Below are 12,518 nucleotides of genomic sequence, written 5' to 3'. Positions count from 1 at the left end.
GATCGAAATACTGTATGTCACCGACTGGCCGCCTGGACACACATCTTGCTCTTGCACGCAGACTTGACATGGCAGTTCACCATCGATCAAGCTGGATATACTCAGCCTTAGACCAGCCTACACAGCACACCTCGCGAACAACGTCCAGGAACTTTCTGAAACACTGATAAGCAGAGTCATAGAGATGAAGGCGTAGCCTATCTTTGATAAGTAAATAAAGGGCTGTAAGATAGACCCAAGCTGATCAAGCTCGCTGTCCCCAGTTCCACACGAAATCAAAGCCAACTCGACACCCCTTCTCCTCCACATCACGCCTCAACTCCGCCTCGATGCGACTGACATCCTCCATCGTCTTGACCGTCTCCTCCCCGCCGTCTTCTACTATGGACGCCAACGAAGGTCGAATGAGACGCATGATCCCCGAGGTGGCTTCATCTCGAACGGAATCATCTGCGGCCCACGAGTTGAAGATCCTTTGCTCGCAGTTCTGAAACCCAAGCTTTCGAAGCTTCTTGAGCAGGCCCATCGGCATTCTAGTAGAAGTGTGAGCAGTGCTTCTCCCCACGACTGGAGGCGCAAAAAGGGGCAAAGCAACGTAAGGGCGGTGGGAACCACTCACAGTCTATCCCTCCCAACCTTCGCATCGTGCTGCATAGTCACCCACCAAAACTCCTCATACGCCCTGCTCAGCGGATAAAACCTAATGAGCAGGTCACTCATATCCTCCCATAGAAGCCACCCGCCCGGCACCAGCAACTCTCGCATGTTCCCAACAGCGACATCCCAGTCGTCCTTCTTCAGCCCCAGCGCGAGTAGTCTTACATGGACGAAGTCGAACGTACCCCTGAGCTCTACCGGAAACGGCTTGAGAATGTCGTGCTCCATGAAGTTGAACGACATTTCTGATCTATGCGAATGGGGCATTTTGAGCCCGTCGAGATCAAAGCCATAGAGCTCCGAGCCCTGCGGGACGATCTGAGCAAGGGATGCCAGCCAGACGCCGCTTCCCGTTGCCACGTCTGCGATGCGAGGGGCTCGGTCTCTGTTGTGGGGTTCGAGAGATGAGAGGATGTGCCGAGGGAGGAGGTCGACGGTGAGGGGTAGCCAGACTTTGAAGTGGTTGTCGGCTAGGCGCTCGCGCTCGCCGTCAACGTCCCCGCGGTTGAGGTTGTAGACTGTATTGGTCCATGAGGCCTTGTTGGATGCCTGTCGTTCTGCCATGTTGAGCGTTCATCCGTAGGTGATGTGTGCAACAATCGCGTGCTCTTCTCTAGGCTGAGTTGTGAGATATGTTCCTCTAGGTAGCTGGACGTACTATATTAGTCATTCCGTGGTCTCCGAATACTCCTTCGTCTTCTGGTCTGCCTGGTGCACGCTTCATGCATGCCATGCAATTGGATTTGGAAATCTATTGGACATCGAATCTTGATAGGTGGACGGAACCCAATGTGGTGTGATGCTCTGAGCTTCATCCTGGAGCTCCGGGTATCCATCTACCCCTCATTCACAGCTGGCAACTCAAATCTCCAACAACTGAACACTCGCTGCGTGGTTGATCCCTCTCTCAACTGTCTTAACTCAGACGGAGACGGTGAACGATCCGGGGAAGAGACTACGGAGCATCTGACCTAGCATGAACCCTAATCAAGGATTCAAGATATGGTAGCTAAGAAATCAAAAAGCGCGTACATCTTCCATGTGAACAAGATCAATAGATAACAAGACTCTCCTACGAAACATGTCTATTTCGCAACATCACTATCGGTCTCATTGGGTGATTCTGTAAGCTCTACAAGCTTGATAAGCCACTGCCCCGCGTCGTCCGAACTGCAGACCATAACGACATCACCTCTATCCTCAAGCTCCTCCCCAGATGCCACCTTCTCTTCGTCTCCCTCGCAATGCCCCAGGAAAGGAAGAGTACCATACTCGTGACTTGTGTGGTCGAGAGGCTGAGTGCCCGTAAAGTTGTAGTCTGGCATGAAGAAGACATTGGTCTGAAAGTCCGTCATAAGACTACGAGGTTTCCCACGGCTGTCAGAATCGCTGGCACGAGAGTCAGTGAAAGAACGACGCATGAAGTTGCCAAAGTCGGAAACAGATTGACGGGCGTTTTCATACAATGTTAGTTCGCGTCCCGGGGGGATCCCCATCTCATCAAAGGTTTTACTACCGCGGGCTGACAGGGCAGGGGAAGAGGGAGGAGGACGCGAAGGAGACGAAGAAGAGGATGCATCAGCACGGATAGATTGATCACGTACCTCGCCTTGAGCGGGTTGAATGGGAGTTGCGGGCTCGTTCGGTGGCGTTGGAGCCACCTCGCGAATAGTTGGTCCCCTGTTTTTGGCAACGGTCTGGCCTCGCGCTCCTCGAATCAGGGGTTCAGATTCGAGCCGGTCGGATCGTCGACTTACAAGACAGGCGTGATTCTCGGTAGCTCTTGATCCCTCGATCGATATTTCATCTCCGAGTGGTGGCCTGTCTCCTTGCGCAATGTTCAAGGGAGCGGGCTGGTCTGAGTCAGCCCAAGAGGGACTCTCACAATTTTCACGAGCCGCATTCACCTTCAAAGATGCCCGCGTAGCAGAGTCCAAGCTCGTCGATCTGATTGAAGCAGACCTAGGTTCTGGCTCGATGTCTTGGTGTTGATCTGGACGGCTGCGATCTACCCGTGAACGACCTCGCTCATCGATAACCTTAGAGGCGTCTCCAGAACGACTACCCCGAGCAGGTCTGAGAAGATTCGATGCTCCCCTCGATAGCTGGTCAGGCCGGTTAACCCGCGAACTACTCAAGCTCGAGCTGCGCTGCCTTCGAGACGACGTTTCAGGGACCGAGTTCCGGAGGCTGGATACGCGCTCAGGGGGTTCGGGTGGTTTCCCTATCATAGTCCTGGGTCCCTTCGGCCGCTGTCTTTGCTGAACAGGGCCGGGGACTGTTACGGGAGCAGGCTGGTTCTCGGGAACGCCTGGTCGTTTCTTCCATACGTTCTCTAGAGGCCCAGATATCTCGCGTCCTTGCTGTTGCTTCTCTACCTGTTGCTGCCTACGTTGATCTTTTCGTTGCTGCGCTAGCTTCTTGGGTTCTTCCTGTGGCCCCCCTTGATATGCTCCAGGGGGCGATTCGGGATAAGGCGGCTCTTTAACGTATGGTTCATGGTCTGTTAGTCTTTGATGGGACTCTTGCTTTCTCTGTTCCTCCTGCTTGTATTGCACTGGGGCTTGGGCTTCTGCTTGTTGACCTCGCTGCCGATCCCCGTGTTGCCGGTTCTGCTGTTCTTGCTGTGGTGATAGTACCTGCCGGTAAGACTGATCCTGCGGTTGTGAGTGAAGTTGAAGTTGCGGGGGAAAACCTTGCGGCGGCTGATACTCTTGATATTGATTGTTCTGCGGCCGGTAAACCCGTTGATGCTGCTGCTGCTGCGGCTGATGAAGATGGACCGCGGGGGGCACCACCACATCAACAGCCGCCTGCGGAACCTGCGCCTGTGGCATAGCCATCGTCGTTGCCCCGACCCCAGTCGCGATCCCCGTCAGAGGAAGAGGCATAGCCAGAGGCGGGGGCGTGACAGCCTGCGCGCCGCGGCAGTACATGACGAGGTGTCCCAACAGCCACAGCCCCGAGACACCAAAGACGATGCCGGCAAAGGCAACGGCGGCGTCCCGGGGCACGGCGGCCTTTTCGCCGATGCTGTAGACCAAGACAACGACAGTGAAGATGACGAGGGTGAGGATCATTGTCGTGGGGAGGATCTTTGCGGTGTAGTCGTGGATGACCCTGTCTGTTGTCGGACGAGGCATATTAAAGGGGGCCAAGGGGGAAGGTTGGCCCTTCTTCTCTACGTTTCGAGCTGGTGCTGAATCTAGTTTTTAAAGATGTTCGAGGTGACTGGAGTTGTACAATTTGGATTTTAGCAGGCTGGTGTAGTTACTACAGCTTCTCCTGAGACTGATATAACGACAGGGGAATCTTGGATCACTCTCATGATGGACCTTGCTATATCAACAAAATGCATGAAAGACCCGAGAAGACTTTGGCCCATACTCGCAGGCAGACGAACTCATGATCAGATTCTAGATTTTCTCCCCCCACATCTCCTAGTAGTGTACAGAAAACGTGTCTCATATCTGTCGTAACAGGTTGTTTGCTCGACAAGCGCAAGCATTTCAACACAAAGAAAAACGGTAGAACAATTTTTGGTCTATCAAAAGAGCAAAATACGAACCGCCCAAGACAAAAATAAGTCTTCCAAAAGAAAGACATTCCAAGTTATGAAGGACGCCGGTAAGGTTCATAGTGAGACCGCGGCCTCGTCGCCTCCCCTTCCTCCCGAACATGCCACTGGCTAAAGGAAACCGGCGTGGCGGGCAACTCGACAGCGAGGGCAAGCGCAACAGAAACAGGGACAGGGACGCTGCCGTCGTCTTGGTCATCATAACGACGGCTGTCGTAGCGGTCGCGGCCAAAGGAGTCCGGACTGTAGTGTTTCCACGTATAGGGCTTCGTCAACGGCGGCTTCATCTCCACGGCGTACGCCGGCGGCGGGGAGTTGTACCGCGGCAGCGACGAGACGTCCTGTTCTGAGCCGTTTTGGCGTAGTTGTTGCCAGGGGCGGGGGAAAGGGAATTTTGCGGAGCCGACGCTTTCTGAGAGGGAGCGTCTCTTGAACCAGAGGAGGCAGGTTAGGCCTGCTACCGAGGCAATGGCTGCGACGGTGGTGCCTGCGATGATGCCGCCCGAGGTTGAGTTTCTCGGGGAGGCGGCTGCTGCGGCGGCGGGGGTCTCAGTTTCTGAGGGGGATGTTACTGCTGATGGGGTAGGGGGGAGCTCGTCGCCTGGGTTTGCGGATGGCGTCGACGAGGCAGGTGGAACTGTCTCGACGGCTGCCGTCGTCGTCGTCGTCGTCGTCGTCGTCGCTGCCTGGGTAGCCGTCGTCGGTGTCGTACTTGTAGCGGTTCTTGTCTTTGTTTTTGTACTAGATGATACTGACGTGCTAGAAGTCTGAGACCCCTCCTCCTCCTGGCCGTCGTCCAAGACACAGGCAGAACCGCCTCTACAGGTGTACCCAAACGGACAGCACTTGCTTCCACACTGCGGCAGAGACTCTTTCAGTCTAGTGGTATGAATCGGGCTCGTCGGGTTCTCGACTACGTCTTGTAAGGTAACGTCGCAGGTGATGGGCGAGATCGTCTCGCACGAAGACCCCTTTGGACAGCACAGGGCGGTGGTCTTCTCGGCGAGGACCATGCATGTCGTTTCGCTGGGACAGCAAAAGTAGTCTGCCATGCCGTTGCCGCAGGCTGTGTAGCCTTTTACGGGACAGCTGGCGTCGGCTCGTAATGTTGATTTTGGTATAAGTTGGTTGTTGGCATTATGAGGGTAAGATGTTGGCAGCGAGAGTGGTGTGATTTGCAATCCGGAGACGCAGGCTTCGGTGTAGAGGAGCCAGGTTATTATGCATAGCCTCCGCCAGCTTCTTACTGGGGCCATGTTGTGTATGAAGAGATTAGAAATGTGTATCCAAAGAAGAGCGGTTGTGCAGAACGAAAGAGATATAGAATGGTAGATAGATCGTAATATCAAAGGAAATCCAACCAAGACAGAGACCAATAACTCAGGGAAAAGCCACTCGGCCGGAACGTGTACGCAGAGGACATCGTGGTATATCAATACCTCGTCTACAACAGACAAGAAGAAGCAAACCAAAAAGACGCCGTTGGTTCCAACCAACGATCGAGCCAACCGCAGAACATGCTCTGCCGCGATGACCGGGGGGTTTCGACGTTCGGCCCTCGTCGTCGCCAAGCGCGACCAATCAGACGAGCCGTCTACGCGCGAACACTTTACAATCCCAACGCCGCTCCAACAGCAGCAAACGCCAACCTGCAGGAGACGGACACAGCAAATAAAGAGGGTATAGCTTCCAATTTACCGTTCTATCGGCGCCGTCTTGGTCATGTGAGTGGACGGCCATGAGGGTCTGCTGCAAGTTGTACCCTGCAACGTCTCATAGCACGGCCAGAACGGGCAAGAAGGTTGATGTGAAGGACGATCGTGGCACCTGGCGCTTGTTGTTCCTTGTCCTTTTCTTGAGAGGGGTCTGGGTACAGGACCCGGGTGCCACGATGGTGACAACAGGACCCGAAAATCGGGTGGTTGTCGATGAGGCTGGTGAGAATAGGTGTCCCGGGAGAACGGTCACGGCGGCTATGGTGTTTGTGCGCCCCTGTCAAATCCCACCTGTCCGGGTTTTGAAAGGCGTGTAACCTGTAAGAGAGGGCCTCGAAAGACGGTCTGGATGAAGAGGGATCAAACGCGCTTGGGCGTAGCGAGGCATACTTTTGACGACGTGGCGAGATTTTCTGGCAGTAGTAATGCTGAAGGTGGTATGCCAGGAAGACGAAGCAAGTTGTGCCGTTGATCAGGGGAGCCGAAATGTTGGGCTATGCCCATGAGCGTCTGCGAGGTTGTGGCATGGCGGCGGACTGGAAAGACCGGGCACCATCCCAACACTGTCCAAAAATGACGGACTTTTCCCCGGTGGACAGCCTCTCCTGGGAGGTTACACTGCCGAGTGGAGGCTGCTCCGATCCTCCGGACCTCGCCTCTCGGGAGCGGAAGCGGGAGCCGGAGTCGAGGCCGGAGTCTGTCGCAAGCTGCACACGGCTCACAAGGGGACCATCGGACGAATTGGTCTTGGAGCATTCCTGCCGCTTAGAACGTAGCTAGAGGGGATGGCGCATAGAACATTCTGAGATCAAGCGTCAATCCAGATCAAGCCATGTTGCTGTGACTGCCTACTAACATTAGTGACTAACCTGACCCTTATCGAGGGAGTACGTGAGGAGTCTTTTGATCAATGGAGGTTCAAGTGATGGCATGATGTAGCCCATCATAACACGCGAAAGAGCATAGGCCCACCAAGAGAACACAAGACGTCATGATATATTCCCCATGAGGAACTCTAGCCAGGGCTCTTGCACCTGTTCCTCAACACAATTCAGCTGAAGTGTGCACTTTGGACCATCCAGGCCATTGTCTAACGTACAGTCAGACCGAGGCACAATCCGTCCTCAGGGCATGGCAACAAAGGACTGGGCAGGGGTACGGCAAGTACGGAGGGGCAATCAGCTGATGTCAGTGCCAAAACCACAGCATCTCTAGCGGTAGCGGTACTAATCCCGCCTGTTCTCGGCTTTCTCAGCTTTCCCCAGAGGCCAGAGCCCTCCCGATTCCCCGCGACATCCCGCCCCCCCGTCGCATTTCTCAAACGACGACCCAAAATATCCCGGTTTCCAAAATTCCCATCCGTTTCTCAGAGTTCATTCTCTCCAACTCTACCATTACCTTATCCTACATCTTCTCTCCCACCCTCCTCTCGGCCCGTTATCAGAGTTCCACCCGACAGGAACTGAACCTCACCACCCAATTGGGCTCTACAGTGCTTCTGTCCCCCCCCTTCAGTTCGTCTGGTAAGGGTACTAGGTAACTCTCCAAAATGCTCCCCTGGCGAACCATCGCACCCCGAGCCGCGAGGTATGTAGTACAGTCATCCATCACACACATGTGTGACACGTGAAGGTCTCACTCCCCCGTTCTAGGCGTGCCTCTGCATTCGGAGCAGCACAAGCACCCCGCATCACCTTCGGATCCGCGAGTAGACACCTCTCCGCAACCGCCGCCGCCCGCCAGCTCAACGCAAAAGTCGTCACCGACGGCGTGCAATTCGAGGGGCTGACGGGCTCATCTACCCGTAGATCAACGCTGTAAGTGCCCGGTCTTGAACCCCCGTGCCCGCTGCTTTCCCCGCCAAACCCTCCGATCCCCCCGTTCCCCCGTTCTCCATCCCCTACCCCGGCTCGTAGCTCCGGCTCCGGTCGCCCGGCTTATCACGAAATGGCATGCGCATATACTTCATACAACACGTTAATTAACACGAACTCTCCCATCTCGCAGCCCCCATTTCTGGCTAAGGTACGTTTTCGCCAACCGCATCAACAAAGCGCAGTACCAGATATCCATCACCTCGTCCGAAATTAACACAACCTCTGCATCAGAGATAACTGTCGATGCAGTCAATGCGTGAACCAAGACACCACGCAACGAAACTTTGACACATACGCCGTAAGCCCTCTGCCTGCCCCTCGTATCATGAACCATACACGCCTGCCAAAAGACCCTCCTGATAAAGCAGTGCCGTCTCCAAACTAAAAAAAATTGTAGATTAGCCAAGACATCCGACCTTCCGAAATCAAGTCTGAAGAAAAGGGTATCAAGTTGACATGTAAGTGCAACAACCCAGCTCACCCTCCCTTTCTCACACTTGTAAAAAAAAAAAAAAAAAAAAGAAAACACCAAGTTTAACAGTGACGCGCAACTAGGGGAGCAAGACGGCCACGAGAGCTTCTACCCCTGGCACTTTATCAAGCACTACCTGCAAAATGACCACCGCAGTCCGGAACAAGTCAAGTAAGGGAGCAATCTCACCAGCGCCCCTTTACCATCACACCACACCAGTTCACTGACCTTCCACGCAAAGCTACCACTTCTGGGGCTCCGATGTAGGTGAAAGGCGCCCTGTCGTCGAGTACGACCACCTCATGACCGACAAGGACGACTCGGGCGTCGCAAAGTTGACAAACCTCATTGTAAGCAAACTCCATCCTCTGCTACCACGGGGCGAGGCGACGATGAACTGATCGACACCCCGCAGCGCGAGTACGGTTTCGCCTTCGTCGACGGAACCCTTACGACACCCCGGCCCCGACGCAGCGCGTGCTCGAGAGAATCGCCTTCATCCGCGAGACGCACTATGGCGGCTTCTACGACTTCGTCCCGGACCTCGCCATGGCCGACACGGCCTACACCAACATCGCCCTGCCGGCGCACACGGACACGACCTATTTTACGGATCCGGCCGGCCTGCAGGCCTTCCACATGCTCTCCCACGAGGCCCCACCAGGACAGCAGTTACCAGAAGACGGCAAGCTCGGAGGCGAATCGCTCCTCGTGGACGCTTTTTACGCGGCGCAGATCCTGCAAAAGGAGGACCCGGCCGCCTACGAGATCCTCTCCAAGGTGCGCCTGCCCTGGCACGCGAGCGGCAACGAAGGGATCACCATCTCGCCCGACAAGCGGTACCCCGTGCTCGAGGTTGACCCGCAGACGCGGACGCTGCACCGGGTGCGGTGGAACAACGACGACCGCGGCGTGGTGCCCTTTACCGACGACGTTTCGCCGACCGAGTGGTACGCGGCGGCCCGCAAGTGGGATGCCATTCTCCGGAGATCCGACGTTGAGTTTTGGTGGCAACTGAAGCCTGGCCAGGTTTTGAGTGAGTGGTGCCATGTCTTGCCTTGAAACGAGACGGGAATGGGACAAATGCTAACCAGTGTCCAGTTTTTGACAACTGGCGTGTGATGCACGGTAGGAGTGCGTTTGAGGGCAGGAGACGCATCGCCGGTGCCTATAGTGAGTATTTCGACTTCGAAACCCACCGTCGAACGCGACTAACACCGATAGTCAACCGTGACGACTTTGTCTCCCGCTGGAGAAATACAAACTTCCCCCACGAACAGGTCCTGAACCAGGTTGTTGGCTAGACGGGTCACGGAACGCATGACAGGGTGTCAAAGGTTTTGGACAGAGTTGCATTGGCATGTGAAGGAGCAAATGGTTCGCGAGTAAAGGCGCAAAGAGGAAACAGTTGATATCATCTCATCCCGTCAATCGCTGCGTTTTGGCCGATGACCCGCGCCGGTTTGGCTTCGTTTCGTTTCTGGCAGCCCGGGTCTCGTGTCATTGTGTGCCCCCGCGATGTCCCCTGTACCTATTGCAAAGCGGCTGTAGTATAGAAGCGCGCCAGTCGAGTCAAGGCGGGGGATGTGCGTTTTAGCCCCGATGGCCCCGCGATTCATGCCCTTGGCCCATTGAGCAAACCCGCCGTGGACACTGGGAATTGACATTTCGCATCTCTGGAGACTTGGACACGGCCCAGTTCAGGAACATTGCGACCCGAATAGCCCCGAAGGCCGGGACCCCATGGCACCAGGTTCCCCCCACAAGAACCTGGAAGTTCTGGAACCACCCCGGCAACGACCGAGGATGAAGAAGACTTGAGACATGCAGCAGAAGCCTGGAAGGGAATGTTGCGACGACGGCAGCCATGCATAGGCATATCCCTAGTGGCCGTCTTCAGGGTCAATGACGGCTTTGAGACACCTCATTGACCCCTCCACCCGTCCTAGCGTGAAGCGACACAGCGTGGAGCAAGACAGCTTCCCCCTCCGGAAACCTCCCCATGAGCCCCACAGCGTCACCTCGCTGTCGATTGTTCCGGCGCATGAGCCAGGGACTCATTGCCGCGGCGCGCCGGCCATACTAGTATTAGTATTAGCTCCTCCCTCGAAGGGGCCGCTTCGTGGGACATCGTCGAGTGGAATCCTCAATATCTTTAGAGCGCGGTGAAGCTTTCTCCCTAGAACCTTGTTTGAGTGAATTAGCAAAAGAAAAAAGAGACCCTCTTGCGGCAATATTCCTCCCTGTCCTGTCGAGTCGACGCTTGTTAAATATGTTCCGCCACGCCCTTCGCGCTGCGGTCTCGCGGCCCCGAGTCCTTTGTGTTCCTCGTGCCGCAGTCGCCAGCAACAGTAGCAGCAACAGCAGCCCCGCGAGATTCCAGCCCTTTTCCACGACAGTCGCAAGAATGGCCGACATGAAGGACGGTGCTTTCAAGCACGATGCCACGGCGGCCCCGCAAAGCACTCGTGTGCTGCCTCTCTTCTCTCTCAAGGGCAAGACGGCTATTGTCTCTGGAGCTGGTGCTGGCATTGGATTGCAGATCGCCCATGCCTACGCCGAGGCGGGTGCCAATGTCGCCATCTGGTACAACAGCAACAAAAAGGCCCTGGACCGTGCTGCTGAGATTGAGAAGGAGTACGGCGTCAAGTGTGCGTGGATGCGCCATAGAAAGACATCCGAGTCGTGTTGCTAATCGTTCCGCAGGCAAGGCGTACCCGGTGAACGTCACCTCCCACCAAGCTATCCAGGAGTCGATCCAGCAGATTGTGTCCGAGTTCAACGGCCGTCTCGACATCTTTGTCGCCAACTCGGGCATCGCATGGGAAGAGGGTCCTTTGATCGACGGGCCCATGGACGTTGCCGACAGGGTCATGGCTGTCAATGTCAATGGCACCGTGTACTGCGCTCAAGTTGCTGGCGAGCACTTCCGCAGACAAAAGAAGGAGGGCACAACGCTCGACGGCAAGAAGCTCGAAGGCTTCACCACCGGCAGCTTTATCGCTACCGCCAGCATGAGCGCTCACGTCGTCAACATTCCGCAGGCGCAAGCCGTGTACAACGCGTCCAAGGCGGCCGTCGTTCACCTCTGTAGGTGCTGTAGTTGTGGAGGAACCAAATGGGGCTGACCAGTGCACAGGCAAGAGCTTGGCTGTTGAATGGGTTGATTTTGCCCGCGTCAACACGGTGTCGCCCGGATACATCAAGACTGAGATTACCGCTTTTGTCGACGAAGAGTCCAAGAAGCAGTGGAGGAACAAGACGCCAATGGAGTAAGCTGACGAGATGCATCATGTGTGAGTCTGTAGGCTGACTTGACAAACAGACGCGAGGGAGAACCCAGCGAGCTCAAGGGCGCATACTTGTACCTGGCATCGGATGCCGCCTCGTACACCACCGGATCCGATCTTGTCGTCGACGGAGGCTACTGCTTGCCGTAAGAAGCGGAAGAGAATGATACCCATGAGGATGCCGTAGAGATGGAAAATTACGATGACGGAGCTGGAGGAAACAATGGCCGGCGAGCAAGGGGGTCGGAGGCTGCATGATGAGCCGATAAGCCGAGCCGGAGCTTGCTTCCGTCTCGAGGTCACTGGCTCGAGTGCTGTAGCGATAGCAGGCTGTGAGCACCTTCAAGGTCGAGTCTCAGGGATGCCATGCCGATAGACAAACGTGCAGCCGATAGATTGGATAGAAGTAGAACGCAAGCCAGCGCAGAGGGCTGCAAATGATGACAGACTCTAAGACAATTGGGGCCGTGTCCGTGTGGTGAGAAAACGCGGAGGAGGGGCAGGCGAGCGGATTGCGTCCAATGCGCGTCGTGATATTGCACTTTTGGCTGGCCAAGTCCGAGGTGAACCGTGCTGCAGGCTGCGTGCACTGCAATTGGAGGCGAACCGAAGTGGAAAAAGTGCTGGTGCTTTTTTGCTGTGGTGCTGTGGTGCTGTGCTGTGGATGAGGGGGAGGGGAAATGGAAGGGAACGAAAAAGGGTCTACAGTACGGAGTAAGAACCTAAGGTACCTAGGTAGGTAGGTAAGCTGCGAAGCATCATCCAAAGTAGGTACGTACCGGTACGTTCTTCTCCTGGCGGAAGGAAGTGGGGGGAAGAAGGGGCAGAAAAGGCAACTTAGGTGGGCGCCTGTGGCTGCCTCTCGTTGCCTCTCGCCACGGAAGAGAGGGGTTAAGTTGAGGTACTTCTCTCCTCACCCAATTTAGCTCC

General features: G+C 55.5%; 4 protein-coding genes across 4 annotated transcripts; 2 read left to right on the top strand and 2 right to left on the bottom strand.

The window, feature by feature from the left end:
- Positions 1-244: 244 nt before the first annotated feature.
- Positions 245-1,221, bottom strand: N0V96_003497 (uncharacterized protein; the record flags this gene model as incomplete). Its single annotated transcript, XM_053196124.1, has 2 exons — positions 245-533; positions 620-1,221. 2 exons carry the CDS (start codon positions 1,219-1,221, stop codon positions 245-247), a joined length of 891 nt encoding a protein of 296 aa, XP_053046548.1.
- A 3,048-nt stretch (positions 1,222-4,269) lies between these two features.
- N0V96_003496 (uncharacterized protein) lies at positions 4,270-5,490 on the bottom strand (the record flags this gene model as incomplete). The annotated part of the gene is given in 3 exon segments (XM_053196126.2): positions 4,270-5,300; positions 5,317-5,323; positions 5,482-5,490. The coding sequence occupies 3 exon segments, from the start codon at positions 5,488-5,490 to the stop codon at positions 4,270-4,272; spliced, it is 1,047 nt and encodes a 348-aa protein (XP_053046550.2).
- Positions 5,491-7,498: 2,008 nt separating this feature from the next.
- On the top strand, positions 7,499-9,602 carry N0V96_003495 (uncharacterized protein; the record flags this gene model as incomplete). Its single annotated transcript, XM_065756855.1, has 9 exons — positions 7,499-7,536; positions 7,602-7,766; positions 7,957-7,978; positions 8,224-8,284; positions 8,382-8,469; positions 8,540-8,648; positions 8,773-9,334; positions 9,400-9,471; positions 9,523-9,602. The coding sequence occupies 9 exons, from the start codon at positions 7,499-7,501 to the stop codon at positions 9,600-9,602; spliced, it is 1,197 nt and encodes a 398-aa protein (XP_065614622.1).
- A 1,103-nt stretch (positions 9,603-10,705) lies between these two features.
- On the top strand, positions 10,706-11,738 carry SOU1 (Sorbose reductase sou1; the record flags this gene model as incomplete). Its single annotated transcript, XM_053196129.2, has 4 exons — positions 10,706-10,949; positions 11,005-11,388; positions 11,438-11,570; positions 11,624-11,738. The coding sequence occupies 4 exons, from the start codon at positions 10,706-10,708 to the stop codon at positions 11,736-11,738; spliced, it is 876 nt and encodes a 291-aa protein (XP_053046553.2).
- Between the last annotated feature and the right edge of the window lie 780 nt (positions 11,739-12,518).

This window comes from Colletotrichum fioriniae, assembly GCF_027942845.1.
Source record: "Colletotrichum fioriniae strain IMI 355084 chromosome Unknown scaffold_3, whole genome shotgun sequence".
NCBI lineage: Eukaryota > Fungi > Ascomycota > Sordariomycetes > Glomerellales > Glomerellaceae > Colletotrichum > Colletotrichum fioriniae.
The sequence above is the reverse complement of the archived record's forward strand: the minus strand, read 5'-3'. Positions and strand labels throughout refer to the sequence as shown.